The sequence below is a fragment of the Simochromis diagramma genome, unplaced genomic scaffold (genome assembly GCF_900408965.1).
Source record: "Simochromis diagramma unplaced genomic scaffold, fSimDia1.1 OVJJ01000646.1, whole genome shotgun sequence".
Lineage (NCBI taxonomy): Eukaryota > Metazoa > Chordata > Actinopteri > Cichliformes > Cichlidae > Simochromis > Simochromis diagramma.
In genome coordinates, this window is record NW_024387279.1 from 3,782,425 (window position 1) to 3,807,799 (window position 25,375).

The following is a 25,375-nucleotide window of genomic DNA, read 5'->3' on the forward strand; positions in this document are numbered from 1 at the left end:
AAGTGGAAAAAATGGCAAAACTATTTCATGTAGAATTTGTACAATACACAAATGTGTGCATATCTGTGTGTGTGAAAAGTATAGGGCCCCTGTGATTTGTCTTCTCCGTCCCCTGGCTTGGTTACTAGTGAAAAAACAAAAAGCGCCTTAAAACCAGTCTTAAATTCATAGTTTCACTGTTCCAGAAGCTTTGTGGAAAAGTAAAGCGACTTGCAGTTTTAAGGAATAAACAAAGTATTTATTTATGGTATTTATTGGGTCCTATTTTCAGAAGTGTATTAATACACATCATGCGCTCTGCTGTGGAAATAAATCATCAGGCTGGTGTATGTGGTTTGTGACTCAGTAAACTAACAGATAGCGAGAAACGAATAAGCGATAGAAACAAAGTTCCCAGATCTTAGGATGAATAAATTGTTAGCTTTAGATTCTGATGACAAGAGCAGAGACAAAAGAACACCACCAGGAGCTAAAGCGTATTTGTACGCTCCTTTTTATAATGGTGTAAAAATAACTGGAACTACTAAAGTGAAGCAAAGAAAGGGAAACAGGGCAAGAAACAAACAAACAAATAAATAATAAAATTGTCAAATTACAAACAAGCAAGCAAAGCATTACAATCACACAAGCATTAAACAAAGCACAGATTTAGTCATTTCTCAGGGTGAGCGCTCACTAATTTTAATTCAGTATGTTTTATGCCACTCACTTCCTTTCAGGCAAATTAAATTTGAATTCATTCAGAGGATACATTTTGCTGCCTAATTGCAAGGCTTTATGTCAAAGGATGCCCTATCGTGCATGTTCACTCTGACCCTAGCATGACGCCGAAGCGCCAGAGTAGCAGCGGTGCGCCCTGTCACCCGCCGTGCAGCGTGCCGTTTCAGATGCAACAAAGCAGCGTATCGGGTCAACAAAGAAAAGCACTACTGGCAAAACACTTAGCTCTTTGCCTGCTGATTGATTGCTTTTCATTGTTGCCAGTTTGAATATGCTGTTCCTCTGATGGGCAGCTTGGCAGAACATGTAATCGTGTGTGTGTGTTTAGAGCCAATAGCCCGGCCAGGATTTGTGGGGAAGCCTGTTGAATCCCGATTTAGTGTCTGCTGTCTGATATTTTTGTCTGAGTGAGGGATTTGAAAAATGCCTTGAAAATAATTTTGTGAGCTAACACTCAGTACGGACTGGCAGGTGAAGATAATCGCAGTGAATTTCTCTTAAAGGTCATGCAAACCAACACGCTCGTGCAGGTTTCAAACGTGCGGGGGCTCTGGGGCAAGATGAGAGGGTATAAACCGAAGACGTTTTGTCCTCGTAAATGTTTAATGTTAGAAGAACCACAGCAACAACAAATGATTAAGGCTGTTTATCCAACTGAATGACAGAGCGGCGGTAGCTTCTATTCCAACAGAGAGATGTAATTTACTAAAATGGACTTCTAACTGACACCTTGTATTGGCTCTGTATATTAGTGAGGAGACAAGTGTCTTGAGGGGGCTTTTCATGTGCCTGTTGGTCTTAAAAAACACAACCTAATTGGATTACTTCAGCACAAATCGGCAGATATGAAGAGAATCAGCGAAGCAACTATTCACAGTATAGAGAACAATCAAACACGGGCATGTCAGCTCGGCTATTTGAAAGTAAATCTAAAATTCCAAATTACTCCACAGCTTGCCAAGCTTTCACCGGTTAAAACCCCAAAAGGATACAAGCTGCAAACAATTACAATCAATTCAATGCGAGCAGCATTTTTACTAAGCAGACCAGTGTATGAATCAGTGATATTTGTTAGGTAGCTGTCAGCTGGGAGAATGTAATCCAAGCAGCTGTTGCATTTAGCACTTCTAATAAGCGAATTGAAGAAGCTGCACAAGGACACATCTGCTGCAATTAGACGAATGGAATGAAGAGCTTGGCTTAAAACTTGATTTTTAACTGAGGAGTTTACCTCAATTATCTTTTGGTGTTTTAATAAAATTGTCCAAATACAAATGATATAAATAACCGAGGCTTATTATTATTATTATTATTATTATTATTATTGTTATTATTATTGTTATTATTATTATTATTATTATTATTATTATTGTAGCCGCAGTGAGAAATTTCTCAAACTCAGATTTAGTTTCAATTTTGAATGGCCTCATAAAAATACAGTGAAGTTGACCTTTAACTTTTGGACATATATTTTTAAAAAAAAGTTATTTTTTGTGAAATATTTCCACATTTTGTAGTTGAATTGCTTGCATCAGCCAAATTCTAAGAAATTCCTTCAAGGATAAAGTATCACATTCCCGAGTTATCTAGGCTGATGGCCAATAATGTGATTTGTGAGGTCACAATTTCCTTCACTTTTGACCCCCGGATTGTAATCAGTTCCTCTGGTCACAGCCTGCTCTGTGATGAAAAAGGACAGCTTTTCAAATGTCTGAATAGTGCATGTAATTCATGACACTCTTCTCTCAGTTTGAACTAACCATATGAATGATCTTGTCGCTGCTTGAGCAAGATCAGTACATCTAAACGAACCCACCTGAATTCAGAAGGCAGCCTAAGCTTACCTACTGCACGGTCTGGCACGGTCTTCTCATCTGGCTTTCAGCAAGCAAGCAAAATCATTTGTATGCTACCTTCTCACACCGTATAAAATTCAGAGTATCGTTGCCTTGAGCTTGAGAGCAAACGTCGCTGAATAAATAGAGCTGCACAATAGTTTATTTTAACTGCCATGGAAATGAAGTCAAAAAATAACCCTCTCATCAAAGCGCATTCAGCTTTAGGCTCCTAACAGAGAGGCTGTCCCACTTCCCATGACCCAGCCGAGAGTGATCACACCTACACGAGGCACGAATCGCTTGGAAATTTTTCCATCCCCACAGCGTCAGGTTTAAGGTGTTGATTACCTAGCGAAAGCCGCTGTTAAACAGGTACATCTCAAAGAGCTCCGTCTGAAAGCGCTTCAGTCATCGTTACTTTGCACAGTGAGATAACTTCCAATTTTCAGTGTGAAACAGACACATGCTTGCTAGTCAACTGAAAGAAAAAGAAAAATCAAGAGAACTTATTATTTTTACCTCCAGAATGAGGAGGAGGGCCGCAGAGCAGAACCACTCCTTGACCTTCACGCACTGAAACAGAGCTTCTTCTCTGAGTCTTGAAGTTTTCCAAGTCTGCAAAATAGAAAAAACAAAACAAGAAAACAGGAGTAAGTAAAATATTCCACAAGCTGGAGGCTGTTACATTTTATTAGCATACACATGAAGGTGCTGTCATGAACAAATTACTGTTTTTCTTACTTCTTTTCAAGGTCACATTGTGCGCAACGTAAAGCAGCAGGTGGGGAAAACGCTCACAACAGGTTGCCTGTTTATTACAGAGCTCGCAGACATAAACACAGCACACACTCACGTAGCGCCAGAAAGTTCATGGCCTATATTTCTTCAGACTGTGGGAAGAAACTGATGCTTTATCCTGTCAAATACAGTGCTTGTAAACTCTGAGGGCCAGAGTTCAAACTCACGCTGTCAGACGCTGTTGCAAAAAACCTGAAGCCCCGTGCCAAGCAAATGATATACAAAAACATGACGTACGGAACATTTTGAGTAAGTCAGAAAAAACCTTTAAAGACTGCCTGAACCTTCAGCAGCAACAAACTGAACATTTTTGGCAGTAAACAGCCTTTGGCTTTGCCTCAAGCCAAATCCCCCCCCCACGTGCGCCTGTGCTGCCGATATCCAAATTCACGGAGATGGTGCCACAAGTACGGGGGTTTTGGTGGAGGAAGACAGCAATGAGTGATTTAAAAAAAGCACAGGTAGCGTAAATCAGTACAGGACAGATAAGTTGTACCTGACTATTATACATCATACAAAGTCGTCATAGGAAGTGTAAATGCTTTGATATGACTAAAAGGACAAATGAATTAAATTTCTCATTTATTATTGTTAAAAACCTGACAAACTCCCTCCGTGATTAATTAGAAATAAGAATTAAAAAGTAGAATCTGGATGAAAAACTGTGATGAATTTTAGAAGAAAAACCGTTCGGGGACTGAGCATTAGCATTACTTTCCAACGCCTCCCCTTCAACTGGGTAAAAGCATTGTCTTGTGAGTACAGCGGACAAAGTTTGCAGCACTATGAACACGTTTTGGATGCAAACTCAAAAATCTTAGGACTGTTTTAAAAAACTAACAAGGACAGAAAGTATCGGAAAGGCAGAATAGTTTTAAATATATGTTTGCTTTAAACGTTCAGAAGAGATTGTGCCTTTGCTCAAAGGAAGGGAGCTGCATTCAGTTATTTGGCTGCTTTTGTGAGTGTGTGTGTGGATGGGGGTGACGGTGGGTAAGGGGGGTGAGGGCCACCTTGTGTCACTTCTTTTGACACACCCCTGTTAAACACACAAAGATAGGTCGATGGAAGGAAGCACTCACTCGTGTGTGTGTGTGTGTGTGTGTGTGTGTGTGTGTGTGTGTGTGTGTGTGTGTGTGTGTGTGTGTGTGTGTGTGTGTGTGTGTGTGTGTGTGTGTCTGTTGCTTAATTTCTTTTTGCTGGATTTATTTCTTTTGCATACTTGAGGGGACACACTTAAGATAAGGGGGAAATGAAAAGAATGAGGCCTGTTATTGCTCCCTGTAACCTGCACTGGTAATTGTATGTTGCGAATAATGAATGTAAGTTAAGCTTGAGCTGAATACATGATGAAAAAAAAAAAAAAAACTATAACTGAGCACTGAAATCAATAAAGACACACACCCACACTAATATGAGCCAGACAGCAATCTGAAGCCTCGCTGCTAAGCAGAGAGGGTTGCCGTGGCAGGTCACACATGAGGGATTTTAATAGCTCTGGTGGTAATCAGGTTACCTTTCATTCATCAAACCTACCACCACCGAACCACACAAAGCTATTCCTAGTGGGGCTTTGACACCACAAGTACTGTTAAACTGAAGTATTTTCCTTTGACAGCTGATGGAAACAATAGCAGGTCAGAACCACATCTGACATTTGCTGATGATTTATGCAGAGCAAATCATCTGCTAATCGGAAGGTTGGTGGTTCAGTCCCTCCATTCTGGGCAGGATACGAACCCCAAGCTGCTACATCGGAGTATGACTGTTAGATAGAGAAGTGCTTGCATGAATGAGCGCTCACACAGAGTAGAAAAGCGCTATAGAAGAACCAGTTCATTTCAAATTGGCTCCATTAATGATGTACAGAGCTCAGTAAATGTAATTCACACGTTGCATAGAGACTAAGTGTCTGCACTGGTAACTCAGTTTGAAGAGTGCTACATATATTCCTAAGGGAACTATTTAAATACAGATACTTGTAATAAGTACAAAGAAAACATGGATCTACTCGTATATTTAGAGGTTAATTGGCAGCATAATTAAATTAAACAGCTTCTTCTGGCTTCCTTTATTCCACTTCTTGTTTTTTTTTAATATTCAGTTTGAGGTCAGAGATCATTCATAAATGTGATTTTAGCTACCGAACCGAATAAAAGACAGACAGCGAATTAATACATTAAGAGGCTTGATATACTGTCTCAGATTTATCCATACATATTCTCCAAATTGGATTAATTAACCTTAATTAACCTTGCAATATGCAGAATATTGTCAAGTCAGTTCGAGCGGTGGCGCGGACACGAGCGCTGTCTTTGCAGACCTGCTCGTCTCAAAACTGCAAACAATCCACTCAAATGAGATTACTGATTAGTTCAGCTCCAAGTGATCTAAATGTAAAATTATCGGGCTCAGTGATTTATGAAGAGGACTATAAGGTCAGTTAATATATGTCATATTGGCCACAGAACAAGTCAATTAAGAGGCTGGCTTTAATTATTTCTTTAAACATAAATCTCTTCTTAACCCAAGAGTACGCTTTAACTAATAGCGATCTGAGAGTCTTAAGCCCTATTAAAAGAGCAATTCCTAATATTTTTCTAAAGATTAATGCCAGATTGGACCTTTAAGTGTCAAATTGGCTGTGTCTCCCTCAAGGATGTAAAACCAAAGTCAGCATTCTTGCCTAAAACTAGAGAGACAGAAAAAGAAAACACCTGAATCAATACATGGGGTAAAGTCATTCAGAATAATTTGGCAGAGTGCTACAATTTTAAAGAACAACACCAGTTTCTGCCTGAATAATACACATGCAACATCTAATATAGTGTCTTCTCATTGTTCTTGGCTACAACTGCTAAAGCAAAGTTGCACTGTGGTGTTGGTGGAGAGCAAAAAACAAAAACCAGAGCAGGACTTTGTTTTTGTTTTCCTGTCTGTGCCTCTGGGGCACTTGTACCTGAGCTCAGTGAGGTCGAGGAGCTGAGAAAAAGCATCTTGGGCTTCCTGGTGTACACATGCAGAGGACACTATGGATTACTTCACATTTAAAAACATGCTGTCCAGTAGACTTGGACGGCTGCTGAGAAAGCATAACAAAGTGAGGCTGACGTTCACGCTGCCTCTGCCGTGGCCGGGGTGCCGGCACAACTAGCTGTGTTGAGCCCGCAGGACTCACTCGTAGCGCTTGCTGCCCACCGGCTGCAGCAGGAACTGAGTCATGGTGCTGCAGTTTGTTTTATCAGGGACTGTTTGTGATTGTGTAGAGGGGAGCACAAGTGTGTGACTGTGAAGGACACTGAACTTTAGGAGACAAACTCACTGATGGAGTAAGAGACGCCGGCTACTTGTGAAGGGTAGCGGTGCATGATTTGTCTCTGTCATACCTCTCCTTCTATAATCCACCCAGATTTTTCTCCACCTCTAATAATCACAGTAACAATATGAAGTTTTTTTTTTTTCAAACGTTCTTAGTTCCTGTTACAACACCCAAAACAACAGCTCAATACATAAATATAATATCATAAAAGCTTAAACTAAAGAAAGAGCTCGGTTACACCAAAAAACAAACAATCTGACAGGACAGCAGGTGGTATGAAGACTTTCTGCTTTTGTCCTTGCAGCAGCAAAGTTAGCAAGAGCAGTAAGTGGTTCACAGGGTTGTTGGGATCTATTAATTAGCCATATCCTCTGTGTCAGCTGATCCTCCAAGCTTTGTTTTTTCTTATTCATGCCACACAAATGTTCCTTCACAGTAACGTGTGGGATTACACCACTTTTTAATGACGACTAGTGCATCCCATGCACATTTCTTCTTGCTCAGATTAACGTCTCTACCCTCCTGAAAATTCCGGCCATCTAGCACAGTCAGACTGAGGAACACCGGGAGTTTGGCAACGTCTCTCTGCAACGCTCCATGAGACAGACACATAAGTCACACTGAGCAAGAAAAACAAACTTTATCAGACGATAAAGTCACAAAAAAAGAAACAACAACAACAACAACAACAACAGGCTGCTACGCATCATGGCGCCAGAAAAAAAAAGCGACATTTACCACTCATTGGAAAATGTTATTTTAATGAAATAACATTATGACGAAGTTTAAAACATAAAAGAATGACTTATTGTTTACTGAACTTGAGATAGAGATATCCATCATACTTCCTTGCCTTCTATTTTGATCGATGTGGTGGTTATATGCATCGTCTGTTATTTCCCTTTCTTACCTGTCAGAAAACTCTCCACTGTCTTTTGTAATTTTGCACCCTGAAGCTTGACAGCGCTGCAAGTCTCAAAGCACTCCTGTTAGTTTATTGTTCCCACATGAAACAGTTTTATTCAACTTCTAAAATCCACTCCACATTTTTTCATCCTGGTCATGCGCTCCTCCGTGAAATAGCTCTATACCCCCCGAGTAGAGCGAGCCCCACAGTTTTAGAACCACCACACTCAGCTGCACTATTATAATGCAGGCAGGGCTTAAACTACCACAGAGTAGTGCAGGAAAGTAATCAACTCCAATATAGTCTTACTGAATCTCAAATTGACAACATTTCAGAGTGCAACATTGTTATTATTATTATTATTATTATGCTTCATTTTGTTCTGGCTACAGATATTAAGAAGGTAGATGCTACACAAAACACAAGCTTGCAACATATCTCAATAAATTAAACCAGTTAAAAATAAAAATTTGTGATTTTACATCATAAAATCACGAATTTTACACATACACATTCTTAATAATTAAATTTAGAATTAGAATTTTATATTTTAAAGTGTGATTATAATATAGCCTCAGAGATAATCTGCGATTGTGGCTCAAGAGTTGGGAGTTCGCCTTGTAATCGGAAGGTTGCCGGTTCGAGCCCCGACTTGGACAGCCTCGGTCGTTGTGTCCTTGGGCAAGACACTTCACCCGTTGCCTACTGGTGGTGGTCAGAGGGCCCGGTGGCGCCAGTGTCCGGCAGCCTCGCCTCTGTCAGTGCACCCCAGGGTGGCTGTGGCTACAACGTAGCTGCCATCACCAGTGTGTGAATGGGTGGATGACTGGATATGTAAAGCGCTTTGGGGTCCTTAGGGACTAGTAAAGCACTATATAAATACAGGCCATTTACCACCACTCCTTTATACTTTGCACTGTATGAAACCATTCATATTGTTGGAGGTTGGGTTTCTGCGCCCAGCATCTCAATTATTTTAGAAATCTTATAATAAAATATTTTATTATGCTCGTGGCTGTACATTAGTTTAATCCTAAAGAACTTGCACAGAAATCCACCTATTTGATTAATGCACTTGTTTGTCCTGCTCTTTACTGTAAAAAACACATCTGCCACACAAATGGATAAGTGAACATCAGTGCGGCCATCCACAAATGGGATGACAAAGTTGCTGTCTACAATCATTTTTACACAGCAAATCACTGTCCTCCTAAATTCCCGTAGTTTTTCTACACTGTGAAAAGCCGGCACCCGGTTTTGGCTGGTTGGTGACCAAAAGCGCTTAAAAAGGCACGCAGGGCAAATATGTCTGCAGATGTCCATATAAGACGCTTTCTTGGAGGTTTATGATGTGTGTAGAATTCAATCAGGACTCAAAGCTTAAATTAGGTGATTTATTTTATTGCTTTTTTTCAGTTTTTTAAAGGAACACTGACTGCCTAGTTATCTCTTAACTGTCACTCAAAGGTGATTAATGTTGTAGCAAGGCTAATCGACTTCCTTCTTCCCAATGGGCTTTATCTCAGACTGGTGTGGCTCATCAGAGATCACTGATGAAAGCTGCAATATCTGCACTGCTTTTTTTCTCCCCTTTGCCTCTTCTGTGAAATTAATTATTTTGCTTCTACAGGCGTCTTTTTTATTAATGGTGGTACAATAAAAAGCTGCAAATAGACGCGCGGTTTTCTCCTAAACACTGCTTGCATTATTGGGCATAATACAAAATTTCACGGCTGCTCAAAAATGGTGAAAGCTGAATCTTTTTTCTTCTTTTTTTTGGATTAACCCCCCATTTACTTTCATCTAAAAACACGATAGAAGGTTAGATAAAAGCATCCGAGCCTTCCCAAAATATGATCCTATAGAACAAAGTCAACAAAAGCCAGAGACATCTAAGGTACTGAATTTGTTCCCCCCCAAAAAAAGTCTTTGGCATTATTTTTGGCTGAGATGAAAGCTGTTAGGATTTATGAAGTGGTGATGTCTACTTCACTAAAGGTACTGATTGTGCCTGTTCACAGCGACAGGCATGGCCTCGCCCATGCTGAAAGCATGCAGCAATAGTGGCAAAATCCACCCCCCCACCCTCCCCAAAAACCAACCTCCACCTTCAGTCATCCACTCTCAGCAGCCAAAAAAGACCAAAAGAAGCATTGTTGTGAAAGGTACTTTGGGAAAGTCGTAAAAAGCATAATTTACAATATGGTACGGCCGATGCCTTCAGATGCGGGGGTGTGTGTGTGTGGGGGGGGGGCTTGGGGTGCATTGTGGTGGGAGGCTTGACCAAAAGCCTGTTTTTTGTTTTTTTTTAAAAGCGCACGCAGCTGTGCACATGTTCAAAAGGAAGCATGAAAGCACAGACTTTGCCTGCAAAGGATATCTCAAATAGCATATCCATTAAATTTGTCACTGAAAGGAACAGTGGCGAGCGCAAGTCCCTTCGAAATTTCATTAAAATATTATAGAACTGAGCTAATGTTTTCCGCACAAAACCTTCAGAGTAATGTTCAAAACGGGAAGTGGCTAACAATGATTAATAGCCTCGGAATAAGTAAACCTGATGTCCCATCTAGATCCATTAGCATCAATTATTGCAAACCTGGGCTGGCATTACAAACAATGATCCAGATTAAGCTGATGATCACATCCCAGACATATGAGCTTTCCAAATGCCAGCACAACTTATCATACTTCAACAAGCCCGTCCAACCGTGAACATTAGATCCATCACAACCTGCTACCCCCCTTGAGGATGCTCTTTGTCTTCAAGTGGAAGGTGGATATAATGTGTCTGTGTGTGTATGAGGACATCATATCTATGTTTGTACTGTCTGTGCCTGCGCAAAGGTGGGAGCCAGCACAGAGGTGTGTATTCAGTGATTTTTATCAGCCTGTCTGTCACTAGACAATGCATGGAAAGAAAAAAAAAAAAATCTTTAAAAGCATCTTTAATTCTCCTGCCTCGACTCTGGTCCTCAGCTGGTCCACCTTGAGTCTAAAAGCACTGTGGTTGGCAGCTAAAAGAACATTATGAGAAGACAAGTCAGTGTCTTAAACTTGCTTCTTGCTAATGCCAGCAGGGGGCGACTTCTACAAAGTTGTTCAGTTGTACCAAAGTCGATAGCAACATGACATTGAGCTCTTTTTTGTTAAAAACACCACTTTTTGGGTGACTCTATGAGCTCAGACACTTGTTTCAAGTTTTACAGAAGATTCGAGCCAAGGAGGAGGATAAATTGGGGTTTTATTTTCCTTTACCATGTGACTGACACAACGCTAGCCTTGGTTTCTGAGATCATAGAGTGGTTAGAGTCCCTATCCCCCAAAACACCAAGGCAGTGATAGTAAAAACAGCCAGTCTGCTGTAAGGCTCTGTTACATCTGCCTTCATTTATATACAGTCTCTGGGTAGCCCTTCAGATAAGTATAGAGTTGCATGGAGTAGTATTTTTTAGAACTGAGACTAAAGTGCATATATTTTGATGCTGCACTTCCATGAAATTTGCAACATTCTAACATATGCAGATAAAATAAAGTCATGTTGCAAACAGTAAGATTACCCAGTCCTCTGTTCAAAAAACACTGAATCCTACTTTTTAAGCGAAGTAGCTGGAAGCCATTTTTCCACATTCACCCTGCTTATTTGACGTGGTAAAGTTCACACATTATTCCATTCCCTGCTAGCCTTGCACTTAAACAGCCCACATTAGACATTAGCTGCATCAGTTCATTAACAATTGATACCAAACACAAACCAACACTGTGCATCTCGTTGTACATTTATTGCATTTAAGTTTAAACTGACTGCTGATTGGTTAGTGTTAATATTAGCTTTTATTAGGCAGTGACTCCCTGTACATTAGTACATTAGGGCAATGAAATGCCAGCTCAACTCAAACTAACACACATTCAGAGGCCATCATGAATGCTGGATCCCAACAAAGCCACAATGACAATGGCTTCAAGTACATCAGTATCATCGATGTATTCATATCATGTTCTTTCAAGGAGTTTTTCTCAAGCCACAGGGTAACTAAGTAGTGCTGTTTATTACTAATACACATTTTTGGATGTGTACTGGGATTGTCACTATATTACCTGACAGTTATTTTTCAGACACTTCATAATGACAATACTGTTGTGACTTCTCACAGAAAAAGTTTTTTAAAAAATTCTGTCGGCAAAGTGGAAAACTGTTCTGGGGTCTGTTGAACTGAAATGAACTGAAATTCTTTTTAAAAACCTCTGGTCTAAAGAGGACAGGGGGGCATCGGGCTTTGTATCATCACTCAGTTCAAAAGCGTGCATCCCTGGTGGAGGTTGCATATCTGGAAAGGCACCAGCAATGCTGAAAGGTTTTAGAGCAGCAGATGCTCCCGTCTACATGACGTATTTTTGAGGGAGGGCCTTGAATATTTCAGCAAAAACAATGCTAAACTGCATAATTCATCTATTATACAAGCACCATAGTAAAAGAGCCAAGGTGCTTAAATGGCCTGCAATAGAGACGATTCTCCAACTGAAAACATTTGGAGCATCATTAAATAAAAAAAAGAACAGAGCAGATTGAGGACTGTATCAGACAACAATGGGACAACATTCCTCTCCAAAAAGTCCAACAAATGTTCTCTGCAGCTCCCAAATATTTACAGACTGTGGCAAAAAGAAGCAAAGCTGCTACACAGAGGCAAATGTTCCAGCTTTTTGGACACGTTTTTTTTCTTACATTTTCTCAATTTAAACATTAGTTTAATACATACTATTGCGATTAAGACCTCTTACACAGCATTGCATTGTTGGGATATGTCACGACTGGGGCAGCAGTCGTGTGGAGGCGAGGAGGATCAAAATAGCAGACAGTGGCGGAGGTGCAAGTGAGATTTATATACAGTGAACAATAACAGAGGTGAGGGCAGAACTGAACATAAACCTAAACTGGGAAAACTAACACAAAAGGAGGACACGGGGCGGGGAGCAGAGAGACACGGTGAAACACGGAATAATGCTAAGTACACAGAAGATTCACAGAGAAACACAGACGACGCGACGAGGAGCACAGGCAGACACGCAGTATAAATACACACACCAGGTAATCAGGAATTGGCAGACAGGAGGGGAAACAGCTGGAACTAATGGGCATAACGAGACACAAACCTACAAAGTAAAACAGGAAACTCACAGACTGTTTCACAATACCAACTCGGGGACATGAACAGGACACAGAGGAAAGACACCCAACTCAAAACCCTAAGAACAAATACAAAACAGCAGAAACTGGAAAATAATAACAATAAACTCAAAACACTGGGTCAAAGACCCAGGACCATGACAGGATATGGGATAGTACACAATTACGATATTAAACATGTACATTTTTTATATCATATGTACATTTTGAAACCTGTGATCTACAGTATGTACTGGTGTACTTTCACTTTAACAATTATTTAGGAATGTAAAAAAGCAAAAATGTAATGTGCTCTAAAAGGGTTAGGGGCGGCACTGACTTTGCTGAGGACCCTCCCCCCGCCAATTCCCTGCACGTATCATCAAAAAAGTTTTCCCCATTTCAAAGGCTGGACAGCTAAAGAGGTAAACATTAAATGCTGAGTGAGTTATTCCACTTTATAGCAGGTTCCCAAGTGTGATATGTTGATAGTGTACTGCGGATAAAAAAACATAAAAGCTAGATCATACCCATTAGCTATTTACACCTCATTAACTAAGTCAATATACTCACACCACATTATCACTCAGCTGAGAGGAGTCCAAAGGATTTATTTGCATTTAAATTAGGTATTCATATTTCCCCTTAAGGATTTAAAGCCTACTCCGGTGACATCAGGAATTTCCCACCCCTCCTATGTCCTTGGCAAAATATGAGCTTTTCTGACTCTGATGAGATACTTTATAAGTAAGTGAATATCCACTCCTACTCAAAATGGGATATATAGCGTTTCAAGGAAAGTTCAGTATACAACACTTTATTTTCTTCTTGAAAGCTCAACCTTCTTGACATCTCTGGTCGCGGAAACTTCAGCAGTGAATGAGCTCGTCACTGCATTCAACGCACAGCCCTCAGAGTGCCACCCATATAAGAAGCCCACACTATCATTCTGTTATTGAATATGCGGCCTGTTCATCAGTGTGAATTCTGTGTGTACATCTTTTACATAATCAGCAATACAGAATCAATAGACATACTAATCAAGGGCAGCAAATATTGAGTGGGAGCGCCCACTAGCCATCAGTTATCCTTGCCTCGGGAGGTAGACAGCCACAACCCTTGCGAGGGTTACCATCATCCATCAAAAGTTTGTGACACGGAAACGAATCCTGAAGTATCTGGAGCTCCGCCAATTCCAAAGAACAACCTTGAAGGCGTCACGGAGCGTGCAAACTAACAAATGTTAACTGATTAATACCATTCAGCTGAGCAAGTCTCACTGTATAGTTTACTCTTGTTCTACACAATATATGCTATGCTCAACCTCTGGAAGGAGATAACACTTTAGCAAATACAAATCCCGACTTTTGAATTACAATTTAAATGGAAATGTATGATTTAAGTTCAGACCTATAAACAGGTCTTAAGTGTCAATGCAATCTAAATTCAACAAGACCAATAATGGATTTTTAGAAAGATTACTCACCTGGAACAAGATTAAGACACCACTAATACCTATTTAATTAAAGAAAAGGCAAAAATCCCTCACACCCGGAGATAAATGACTGAATTAGAAGGCAGAGCATGTTCACCGAACAACAACGCTTTCCTGTGCTCACAACGACTCACTATCAGGATTTCATTATCAATTCTAAGACCCGGCTCAAAATTAAATATCTTTTGACCTTCACGCTGAGTCAAAACAATTAACTATGGCACTGATTTATTTGATTTTGTGAGAAACTAGCAGCTTATTGAGGCTCCCATCACCAAATATCTGTACCGGCAGACCCGCGCTTTTGTCAGTCTTCAACAAATGTCCTAATTAACTGGTCTAGTCTGAAAAGTAAAATGGAAATGGAAAAGTTCCCATTCCTTGACCGTTTGCATGGAATAAAAAAAAAATCACTGTAGTCCACAAAGATATGCAGCAGTTGATTAGTAATTGATCAATAACACAAAAAGTGTTTGACGTGTTTGCAACTGTGAGTGTGACTTTGGTTTACATTTGTTTGGTCGACCGACATTTACAAGACAAGACAGCAGAAGGAGAACTACCATCGACTGATAAAACAAGATGCTGAGGTAAATACAATCGTTCAAATGGAGGGAGCAAAATACTTCTTTCATAAGCGCAAAGCAGAAAAGCACACAAAAATGAGCTTCTTTTGTGATGTGTGGTTGAAAAGCACTGGGCAGGCAAAAGACATTGCTGCCGGTGAAAGCGCTATGGTTACCGGTAGCACCGAACAAAACCCTAACACCCTGTTCTATCCTGTGTTTCACTTCCTGCTGTTGGTCATGAACGCTGAAATGTAAAATGCGTTTTAAGCACAGTGCTGAACATCTATCCTCTGAGAGAGGCCGTGATGTATAAATGCTCCACAAAAAAGAAGAAGAAGAAAAAAAGCACACGCTTCAAGTAGACCTTGGGGTAGAAACACTGCTCAGAAACATTAAGGGAATACTTACATCACACATCAGATCTTGATGGGTGAAATATTCAAGTTGAAAATCTTTCCTGGCGTGCACTGTCATTTTTACTTTTTTAGATCATGAAATGATGGGACAGCGATCAGTGGAAACCAAACTCCCTTTGAAGCCTGGATTCAAACCCACACCAAAAATAAATTAAATGTTCTCTTAATTTGTTTTTTGAGAAGCAGATTTTGCTTTTGCTAAAATGTTTGTGTAGTATTTAGAATATGACAAACTATGCTGAATGGTCTTTCCCCATACAACCCTCCCATTCACCTGGGCTTGGGGACCCACATTAGGGGTCCACTACCGCTAAGAATGAGTTTGCGCCTCCTTCTGATCCCAAACAGGAGGCCTTCTGTGCATAAGTCAAATGTGTTAGCCACTACAGCATGGAGCCACATGAGTAAACTATTGATGTTTCTCACGTGACGTCAAGCGCACATTGCCTGAGATTTGTCTCCCACACTGGGAGTAACACAGTCACCTGTTGCTAGGGTGACAAGTGTATTCCCCAACTGGTTGACAGCGGTTCCTCAGGGTTGCTGGTGCAATGCAACCTGCAAATGGAGACTGGAGAATGGTTTCCCTTCAAAGTAAAAGTTGTGCCAGTCATGTGGTTGGGTTCGGTCACAGAAAAAACTACGTGCTACAGACACTCACACGTTACCTGAATTATTTTTATATTTAGATTTCCCATTTCTGCAGTAGTTCGCTAAAATTAGGTTACAATGAAAAACATTTTTGATTCACATTATCATGTACTTTAAGTAAAAATTTTAGATTTCACTTCTCTGTAACTCCCATGAAAACACAAAACACCAGCAAAGTGTTTGTCCGCCATCTCTGTGGCTCTTACCTTTAACCCCACTGATTTCTACAGAAAATGCACAAATTCCACATGCGTGATATTTTTGGTACATCTGTGATTTCTCTAACAGGCTGGTCAGTGCAGATTTAAACTTCACTCAAACAAACGTGCCGGGTGGTTGTTGTGGAATATTTCCAGGTTTAAATTGATGTGCATTCTGTGCGCTAATGAGCATTTACTGTGTCTGTGGTATCGACTGTACAGCGTGTATGTGTGTGGTAATGACAGAAGTGTCACCATGTGCAATTGTGTGACTCAGTGATGTATTTTTAATAGTCTGTGCAAAACAATGAATGCTCTGTGGCAAAAACAAAAGGTCTCTAGCATTTAAGATAGCATTTCCTTTAGTGGGATCAGTTGTTTGGTCTTTTTGTGAGGTTTGTTAACATGAAAAATGCAGCATATCATCCAATCCTCAAATGACATATTTTGTTGAGTTACTTCTACAGTTATGCATGTAATGAAAGTTCCTCCAGTTATGAACAGGATGACTAGCTGTTCGCAATTATACATAGTTTCTGTTCCAATCCTAATTTTTTTCTCATGCTGTTTCATTTTCTTTGTGCCTTGCGTTGCCCCGGTCTGTCTCTCACTGCTCTGTGTCAAATCTAGTTCTTTCTTTCAGTGTAGTCTTTCATTTCATTTGATTCCTGCTTTATTTTGAAGGTTAGTTCCTCTTGTGGCTTTCTCTTTCTTTTTTACATCCTTTCTTTGTTCAACCTTGTTATTGTCACGATTGACTTCACCTGTACCTTGATACATGCATGGTTTCTTTCAGTCTTTGTGTGCCTGCCTAGTGTTCCTGGATTTTATTGCTTTTAGATGTGGTTTAAAAATTGGACAAACTTGTGTTATAGTACATTGTTTTTATTATTGTTTCTGTAAGTAACAATAGGACTCCTTCCCTTTACCTTCATGTCCCCAGCGCTGAAGTTTCCTTCACAGTTTCATCCTCTTTCTACGGTATACACTCTAGTTATGCTCCATCTTTTTCCACAGGAAATCAATTATAGTAAGGACATGTTTTCATGACAGTGCACGATTACACTGAAGATGGGGCAAACTTTAAATCTCTTGACTTTTGACCTTTTTGATTGTAGCAGATGTGTATTTATATGGCTCCAAATGATTACGCTCATTTTGGCTCTGACGGGTGCAATTAGCACTGGGCTTATTAGAGGAGAGAGTCAGTTCAGACCCTGTCTTGTGTCAAAATCACAGTCAAATTATGCGTAAAACTAATTACCATCAAAAGGTCATGACCTTTACTGGAGGAAAAAATATTGCTGTTAGGTGCTGAAACACAACTTATACCTGCACTGTGTGCATCTGACTAGGAGTCTGCAGGAGGACCTCACTCATATCCTTTACTTCCCTTGAATTTCTATAAAGAATTGCATGACACTCTAAAGTAATACCAGTTGCCCTTTAAATTATTCGCTTGAACCTTTACCATTCAATCATGCAGTGGAGTTAATTAAGCTATACCAAGAGTAATAAAGAAGATAGATGACATTCGGTCATACACGCACACGCCGACTCTGTGACAACAACTGCAGGTTGGTAAGGTCAGAGTCCGACAATTGATGGAACTGTCATCCTATCATAGTGGAAATTCACCAGCAGAATCAGATCAAGGATTGACCTCCTGCTGGTCCAAGGAACTAAACAAATGGCCTGAGGCACATTGGTGGCCTTGTCCCCAAACACCAAACCTCAAAATCTAATCTGAGCTAGTGATCACTCTTTTGCCTTTAATGTCATGATTTACTCCTGTCAAATAACTGGCACATAAAGTAGGCACTTATTGACTCAGTCCTGCTAGAAATATGAGGTCCAGAGGCTTGTCAGTTAGACTCATCAAGATCCATCAAACAATCTGTCGTCCTCCTGGTCGGAAATCAGTATGATAGGGCCATTAAAAAACATTAATCTGCAAAAGTGATGGTGCTGACTTTGCATTTCTTCATGAGTGGGTGTGCTGTTTTTGTTCTCTGAAGTAACGGAAAGTAAAGTTTCATCAGCTAACCCTTGGTGCTCCTTAATGGCTACTTTCAGCTGCTCTGCGTTTCCGAAGAGGCTATAAAACTTTGTGACAGGCCTGTGATACAGTTGAGTATCACTCGATGAAGTTCACATCTAACCAATGACAGTGATACTGAGGTGAGTGAGTGAGCATATCCTGAACTTTTCTGTTGCTAAGCTGTTTTTGCCACTGTTTTCCTTAGCTCATGTTAGCTAGAAGTTTACTGGAAATTTACTTTACTTTGATGTGGAAGAAACCTAACCTTTTCAGATTAAGGAAATTTGTAAATAATCTCATATGAAGTTTAACGAACTGTTTACCAGAGGGTAAATGTGACTTCTAGGACAAGCAAGTGTAGCATTAGCTGCCATAATTTTTAGCTAACAACTATGTACTGTTATCTAGGTTTGTATGAGATGGTCTGTTGTCTAATGTCTGATCCACATTACTAACTCTGACAATATTATAAATAAATAAGAACATTTATGCTAATGTTGTTGGGCTATAGAGGGTTAAAAGAGATTGAATGGTCACTTAGCTAATAAGCCATTAGCATAAAACCAATGTTAATGCTCAAACTTGGCTAAGAAGTTTAGTTGAGTCTGCAGAACGTACAACCAAGACCCGAACCTTCCACTTCATCACCGTGCCTGTACTCCAAGACACCTCAGAGGAAAACCTTGATCTTTTTCCTCCACTGCAGTGAGTTTAGCGCTTGCTGTTTGCCTACTGTGCAGCCATTTATAGAGTAAACACCAGTCAACACACAAATAGCACCTCAGAGATAACTTTCTCCATGTTAAACATGTCATGAAGAGCAGCCCACTATGTTATCCTTGTTTGTGACTGACATGTTTTTCTCTTTCTCCCTCTATTTTTACTTTTTTATTTCTCCAATGGAAGCCAAGAAGGCTCAAATGCTCGCCTAAAGAAAACAGAAAAAAATAAACTCACATGCGAAGGTTAGACTGGCCTCTCGGCTAACGATGGTCCCGAAAGAGTTGGAGGCGAGGCACTGATACGTTCCAGCATCTTGGTCTTTGTTCAGATGGCTGATTCTGAGGTTGCCCCCAGAAAGGCTGTAGTGAGATCCAGTTTTGGGATTTATTTCCGTGCCGTTCAGTCTCCATCTAAAAAAAAGAGAGAGAAAAATGAACATGTAAATTTAACAAATTAAACACTGTTCAGTGTAGACTGGGGCAATGGAAGTACGCCAGAGCACAAGAAGAAGAAGCAGAACGTGACTTGTATATTTGTTTGTTTTTCAACACGAGAGAAATGAAAGGTGGAGAGGACCCAGAAATCATGCCCTCCAGCTTAGTGTTAATCTAAGCAGCAGTGAACCACTATGGTGCCAAGGACTTGACTCCCCGAGAATAGATAGCATTTCAGGCCATCCATCTTGCCAGACCCCAGTCAGACCGCATAAAAATCCTGCTTAATCATTATGGTACAACAATTAAAACGATGCCTGCAAGCTCGCCTTCACACTCGTACATTCTAGACCCTTCCACTTGATTATCATTGGTGTTAGGAGTGGGTGACTGGGCGGGACCAACGAAGGGTATAATTCACTTAAAATGGCAACAGACTCTCCAATCTCTCCACACAGATGCACCTTATTAAAGAAACACAGGTGGGAGAAAAATCAGTCATTTCAGAAAAATGGCTTCAAGCCATAACTCGCTTCAACCAAGGCAAGAAAACCTAAAACAGACAGAGAAATGAGCTCATACATTGCCATTTGTTATTGATGTTGTATAACTATCTCAGCTGTAAAAAGGTACAGCACAGATAAACAAGCCTGAAAAGAAGATTTAATATGGCATTGGATAATGGACTACCCGGATCTGATTTGGGCTTTGAGGGGTTTTGTAGCTGATTATTTCTTTGAGGAGTTTTAAAATTTATTTTGCTTTGATTTAAAAAAAAAAAGTTTCTCTGAACGATTTCCCATTCAGCTGGAAAAGCAGAGCATTGTTTTCCGCTGAAAAAAGAAAGCAGCTTTGATGTGAAAAAAGGGGCTTTGCTAAAGCCCCTTTTGTACAAGAGACAGAAGTTGCACAAAGCTGTTTGGGGGTACTGTCTTAACTTTCCTTGTTATGCCAATTTGGAGCCTTTGAGGCATAATAACCTTTCTAAGAAAGCACTGATAGTGGCGTTGTGGAATTTTCTTGCTGTATTATGTCTTTTGTAGCATAATGTGGCTTATAGAATACACTCGTTTGCCTTCAGTGGCAGGGAAATCCAACTTATGTGGTCCTCTGGACAAAGACACCTGTAGGTACAGAGCTTCCATATGAAACAAGTAGGAGCTGTTTACATGAGAAACAGTGTCGGGTTGTGCTCCTTAGCCGCCTACACACACACACACACACACACACACACACACACAGCCACAGCAGAATAGTTGTTGGCTGGGGCATTGCTGCACTCACAAAGAGCGTCTGCAGACTTTTATTCTTTTAATAGACCAAATGTGTAGCACAATGGTCTTTCATGGCACTCCTCCAGTTCACTCATAAGTAAGTGCACACTCTCAAGAGCCTTATTACTACACACAATAGAGAAGAGCCTGAGGAGGGGCGGCTGCGGTCTCACAGGACTACAGCAGAGATTCATTTGCAGCTGAAGCGGAACAAACTAAAATCAACATAAATATGTCCCGGCTAAGTCCCACCTTCGAGTGGAACAGGAGCTGAACGGATGGGCAGGGTGAGGCGACGCGGCAAAAACCTCAATATCGCCCTCTGATAGCGGCTTCCTGTGAGGTTGAAAAGGCATCCCATCAAATATGAAAGCAGCCTTTTCACAGTCGTAATTGCTCGGAGAGGCTCGGCATTGTATTTGCAGTCAAACGGCTTAATCGGTGACAGCTTGAAAAACCAAACGCTGCAAAAGATTTTCCCTGCCAGCCGTCGATTCGCCGCTTTATCTGGGCCTTTCGAAAACATTAGCCTGGATAGCTAATTGAGCCCGGAAAATGTTTTGATGTATCTGAGTGAGTAATCATGTCTCTTGTTGAAAATGAAGAATTTACCCAGTCAGAGGAAGACATTGTGTATTCCTAAATGTGCCATGTTGTGTGGTCGTTAAACATAGTAGTAGTTAAGGATAATTGCCCGCCCAAAGCCGCCGTTGTTCTTTTGTGACAAATTATACGGCCTGTGACAGCTCTTGTCACTTTAAGCCAATTAGAACTTTAAACTTTAAGTGGCAGATATTCAAATATTTCTGTATAACACCAGATAAAGCCGGCGCGGGGACCATGATAGAAGGTAGCGTGGCGGGAGAGACGACGCTCGTCATGGTGCCACTGAGTATCCTCCACGGGAAGCAGAGCAACAGATTACATCAAACACATGTGAACTCAATTAATAATTCTATTTACAGTGATTTATGATGGCAAACAGGCCACAACAGCAGTTCCATTTGTTAGGCACATGCTTTATCCAATCATGTAACAACAGGCCGTGCACACAGTGGCATAATACCACACCATCTGGCTTATGAGGCTGTTAATGTTAGGCGGTCTGTTCTTTTTCTTAAGCCTGGTGCTTAAAAGTGCTTAAAAATTACTACTTTGTGTTACGGCCATGCAAACATCACACCACCGTGGGACACTATAAAGTTTTAAATTACACACTCTTGGATTAGAAATGAAAAGAATATCTCCTTGTCATGTGAGGTGTGGCGTAAACTATAATTTACAGGTGTTTAAAAAAATGACAGGAAAACATGCCTGCGTGTGATTCAGAGCTCCAGAGCTTTAAATACCTCCTGACTAGATTATGTGCTTTTTCAAAAGGTGTTGTGAGTCTGTTCTTTATCGGACGGTGCTCTCTGTTTTGTTCGGTGAACTGTAACACGGCCCACGCAGTCTCCAGATTTGATTCCCCTGTGGCTGTTTATGCAAAGGTCAAACCACAGAACGACTAGGAGAGTTTGTAGCTGAACACCACTTTGGTATTGACACTGGGAACCTCGCTTATCTGCTGGCCTACAATTACGTGGGCGCCCAGCAGTGATATACTTGAAGGCATTGAGGCCAAAGTTTGAATATTAGAGGTGGAAGCTACAGCACCTGGATGTTCTGTGTGGGTTCTCAGTCATCCGAGCCATGGTTGTCTCGAGAGCTTGAAAAACAACCGGTTCCCAACCTGAGCCTCCCTGAGCCAGGTTCTGTCGGAGGATTCTTCCTGTTAAAAGGGAGTTTTTCCTTCCCACTGTCGCCAAAGTGCTTGCTCATAGGGGGGGTCATATGATTGTTGGGTTTTTCTCTGTATGTATTATTGTAGGCTCTACCTTACAATATAAATCCCCTTGAGGTGACTGTTGTTGTGATTCGGTGCTTTATAAATAAAACTGAATTGTTCTAGAACTGAAGAAGCTTCCTGAAGGAGTGGCAAAAAATCTTCAAAGATCTAAAGAAGTCCAGTTTTCCACTTTTTAGGCTCTAAAGAATAGCACCTGAATACTCAAGTGTCTTTTTCCCTCAGTCCATAACAGGTATTCTGAATATTTAGGCCATACGAATATAACATTTAGAAAAAAAGCCCCATTCTACCAAAAGTTAAGATTTTAGTTAGATAGCTTAGCAGTGTTTTGAAGCTAGGCAGCAACCCAGAGTCTCTGCAGGCAGTGAGAAGGAGGATGGCAGCTGTGTCATATAAATGGCTCCAATGAGAGGTGTAGTGTCTTGTATACCAAGGCATATGGCGTCTACTTATGTCTGGGTAGGTGGGATTTATTGTAAGACTATAAAAACAGCCTGCACTGTATCGACGCAAAGTCAGTCTAGTCAGTCATATTAAGGCCAATCAATGTGTTCGATAAAAGGAAGACAAAGAGCTGATTGATTTTCTAGTTTTATTTTATTTAACCTGTGATGTATACTGCTACCCTGACATTTCTTTCCTCACTTTAGTCTTAAAACCGTCATGTGGCCTGATAAAAGTGCCAAAAATCTGGAGTAACGTCGTCTTAATGACACTCGTAGCTCATTCATAGCTCACACAGACGCGAGCAAGAAAAGCCAACACGTCAGCGGACTTTGAAACTTTGTCAGTGGTTGTCTGACTTGATTACAGGCGTGACTGCTGTGAGCTAAAGGGAGATGAGTATCCAGAAAGACATGAGACATGCCTTTAAAATAGTATGTGACTGTGCTGAAGTGATGGGGAAGTGTTCAGATTAGCAACATGGTCTATGAATATAGAAAGAATTAAAAAAAAAACTCCATCAGAAGTAAAAATTGTGAGTTATAATATTTAAGGAAACAACAAGTATAATTAGGGCATAACTACTCGTGATTTGATGTTAGGGCATCATTACTGCTGTGGCTGTGAGATGGCCAAGAAGTTAACCTTGACTAGGATGGATTTCCATTACAAACCCTTTTGCATCGGCATCGACTATTTCTGCTCTTGTAACCAAAAACTGAACCAGTCAGTGTTTTCTTTTGGAGCAATATTCAATCAGAAAGTTCTTCAAAGAAAAAAGAAAAACACAAAAAATGCCACAACTGATTTATAAGTGGCTGATCTGGTCAAGTCAGTTTTTGTGCCGTTCTGCACCATTTCATGCACTCTTCATATTTTTATAATGCTTCAGGCTTGGCCAGTGTTGGTTCCTCGACTTAAAACAGATGTTCCTGGTTGTAACCAGCCGTAATCGCCAGTGATGATTCTTGACATCTAAGTCAGATCAGTTTGGCACAGACGTTAATGCCTGCTCTACGTACGAGATCAGGTCCCTTTTTAAATCACGGGAGAGCTGGACCTAAGTGGAGTGATTGAAAAGGGGTCCAGCTGTGCACAAGGTTACAGCCTTGAAGGGAGATTAGCTAAATCAAGTATGGTGGTTTTTATTTATTTTTACGGGCAGACTCACCTTGCAAATGTAATAAGGTACATGCAAAAGCACCAGTCTGTCAGCACGAGTAGGTGCAGTTAGTGCAATAGACTCAGCTGATGATGGGTGTATTTCATTCGAGTCAGACAGAGCAGGTTAGCTGTATTTTCGGTGTTTATGCACCAAGTTAAGGAGCTGCTGTATTTATTTGCAGTGTTTAAGTTTCTGGATCACTAATAAAGATTTAGGTCTTTTTGTCGAGTATGCTATGTAATAGTAATTTCAATCAGCTGGGGTTGCAGTTATTCTTTCATACTTTAAATATCACTTTTAGAACCCAGAGTGCAGAGTGACGTGTCAATTTTCTCATCTAACTCTTACAAGGAAGAAATTTTCTAGAAGTGTCGAATTATTAATGCTGTGTTGCTGTATTATTATTATTATCGGCATGTTTAACCACACGCTTGAGTGCCTGAAATTCGATTTATTAGCTACAATCTTCCTCTCCTCTTCATCTGGATTTGCTGCAGACAACACTGTGCACATGTCTCTGCTCCATGTAAACACTGCGGCACGAGCTGTCAGAGTTTACAGCTGTGTGACACGCAATTAATGAACTTTGAGTATGATTTAGTTCCTGTCTGTGTGTGTGTTGCAACACGTCTCTAAGAGGCAGCGGCAGCTCTGACAGGACCACACAGCGACCTTGACAGGAAACAGCTGATTAGGTCATTCTCTAAGCTGGCTAAGTCCCAAGTATTAAATGTACTACTGCTTCCAAATGGCTCTACAGTAATTTCAGTCAGCAAATACAATAGATTTCAACTTTTACTTACAACAAAACAACCTTTCAATAGACTAATGGTGGAGGTGAGGAGGAAATAAAGAGAGACATAAAAACAGGGATCTCTTTGAACTCTGCAGCAGAGAGAAGACGTCTGAGAGGAGAGCAAGCGGAGATTAGCATGCATTCACAGACTACAGATTGGCAACACATGTTTCCGGCAGGGGGTAGAAGGAAAAATCCACTGTAAAACAGAATTTATGTAATATATGCCTATGATCCTGATCAGCTTAGACTTGATTTTTCATGGATGAACAAGTAGAACCAGAACCAAGACTATGTTGTTGATGCATCAGGAGAGTAATCCTAAGAGCGGTTACATTCACAGTGGACAGCAGCTGGAGTTCCACATCTGTACACCTGTACAAGGTATGCACACCTCTTTTAACTATTAGGAATATGCTCAACATGTAAGGCGTTTAAACATGTTCTGAATCCACGATGGCCAAATCTAATTCAATGTCAATGGAACAACTTCGGGCTTTGCTGATTAGAAACTTGCTGCTTTCTGGTTCACAGGATAGTGAGGATAATGTGTGAGGATAAGTCTCATG

General features: G+C 40.6%; 1 protein-coding gene across 2 annotated transcripts in view; it reads right to left on the reverse strand.

The window, feature by feature from the left end:
* Positions 1-25,375, reverse strand: part of cntn4 (contactin 4) — a 191,602-nt gene that overhangs the window by 105,134 nt on the left and 61,093 nt on the right. For both annotated transcript variants that reach the window (XM_040002982.1, XM_040002981.1), the window contains exons 4-5: positions 19,079-19,254; positions 3,078-3,173 (exon numbers count right to left, since the gene is read on the reverse strand). In XM_040002982.1, coding sequence (XP_039858916.1) covers positions 3,078-3,173; positions 19,079-19,254 — 272 coding nt within the window. The remainder of the gene's footprint in view (positions 1-3,077; positions 3,174-19,078; positions 19,255-25,375) is intronic.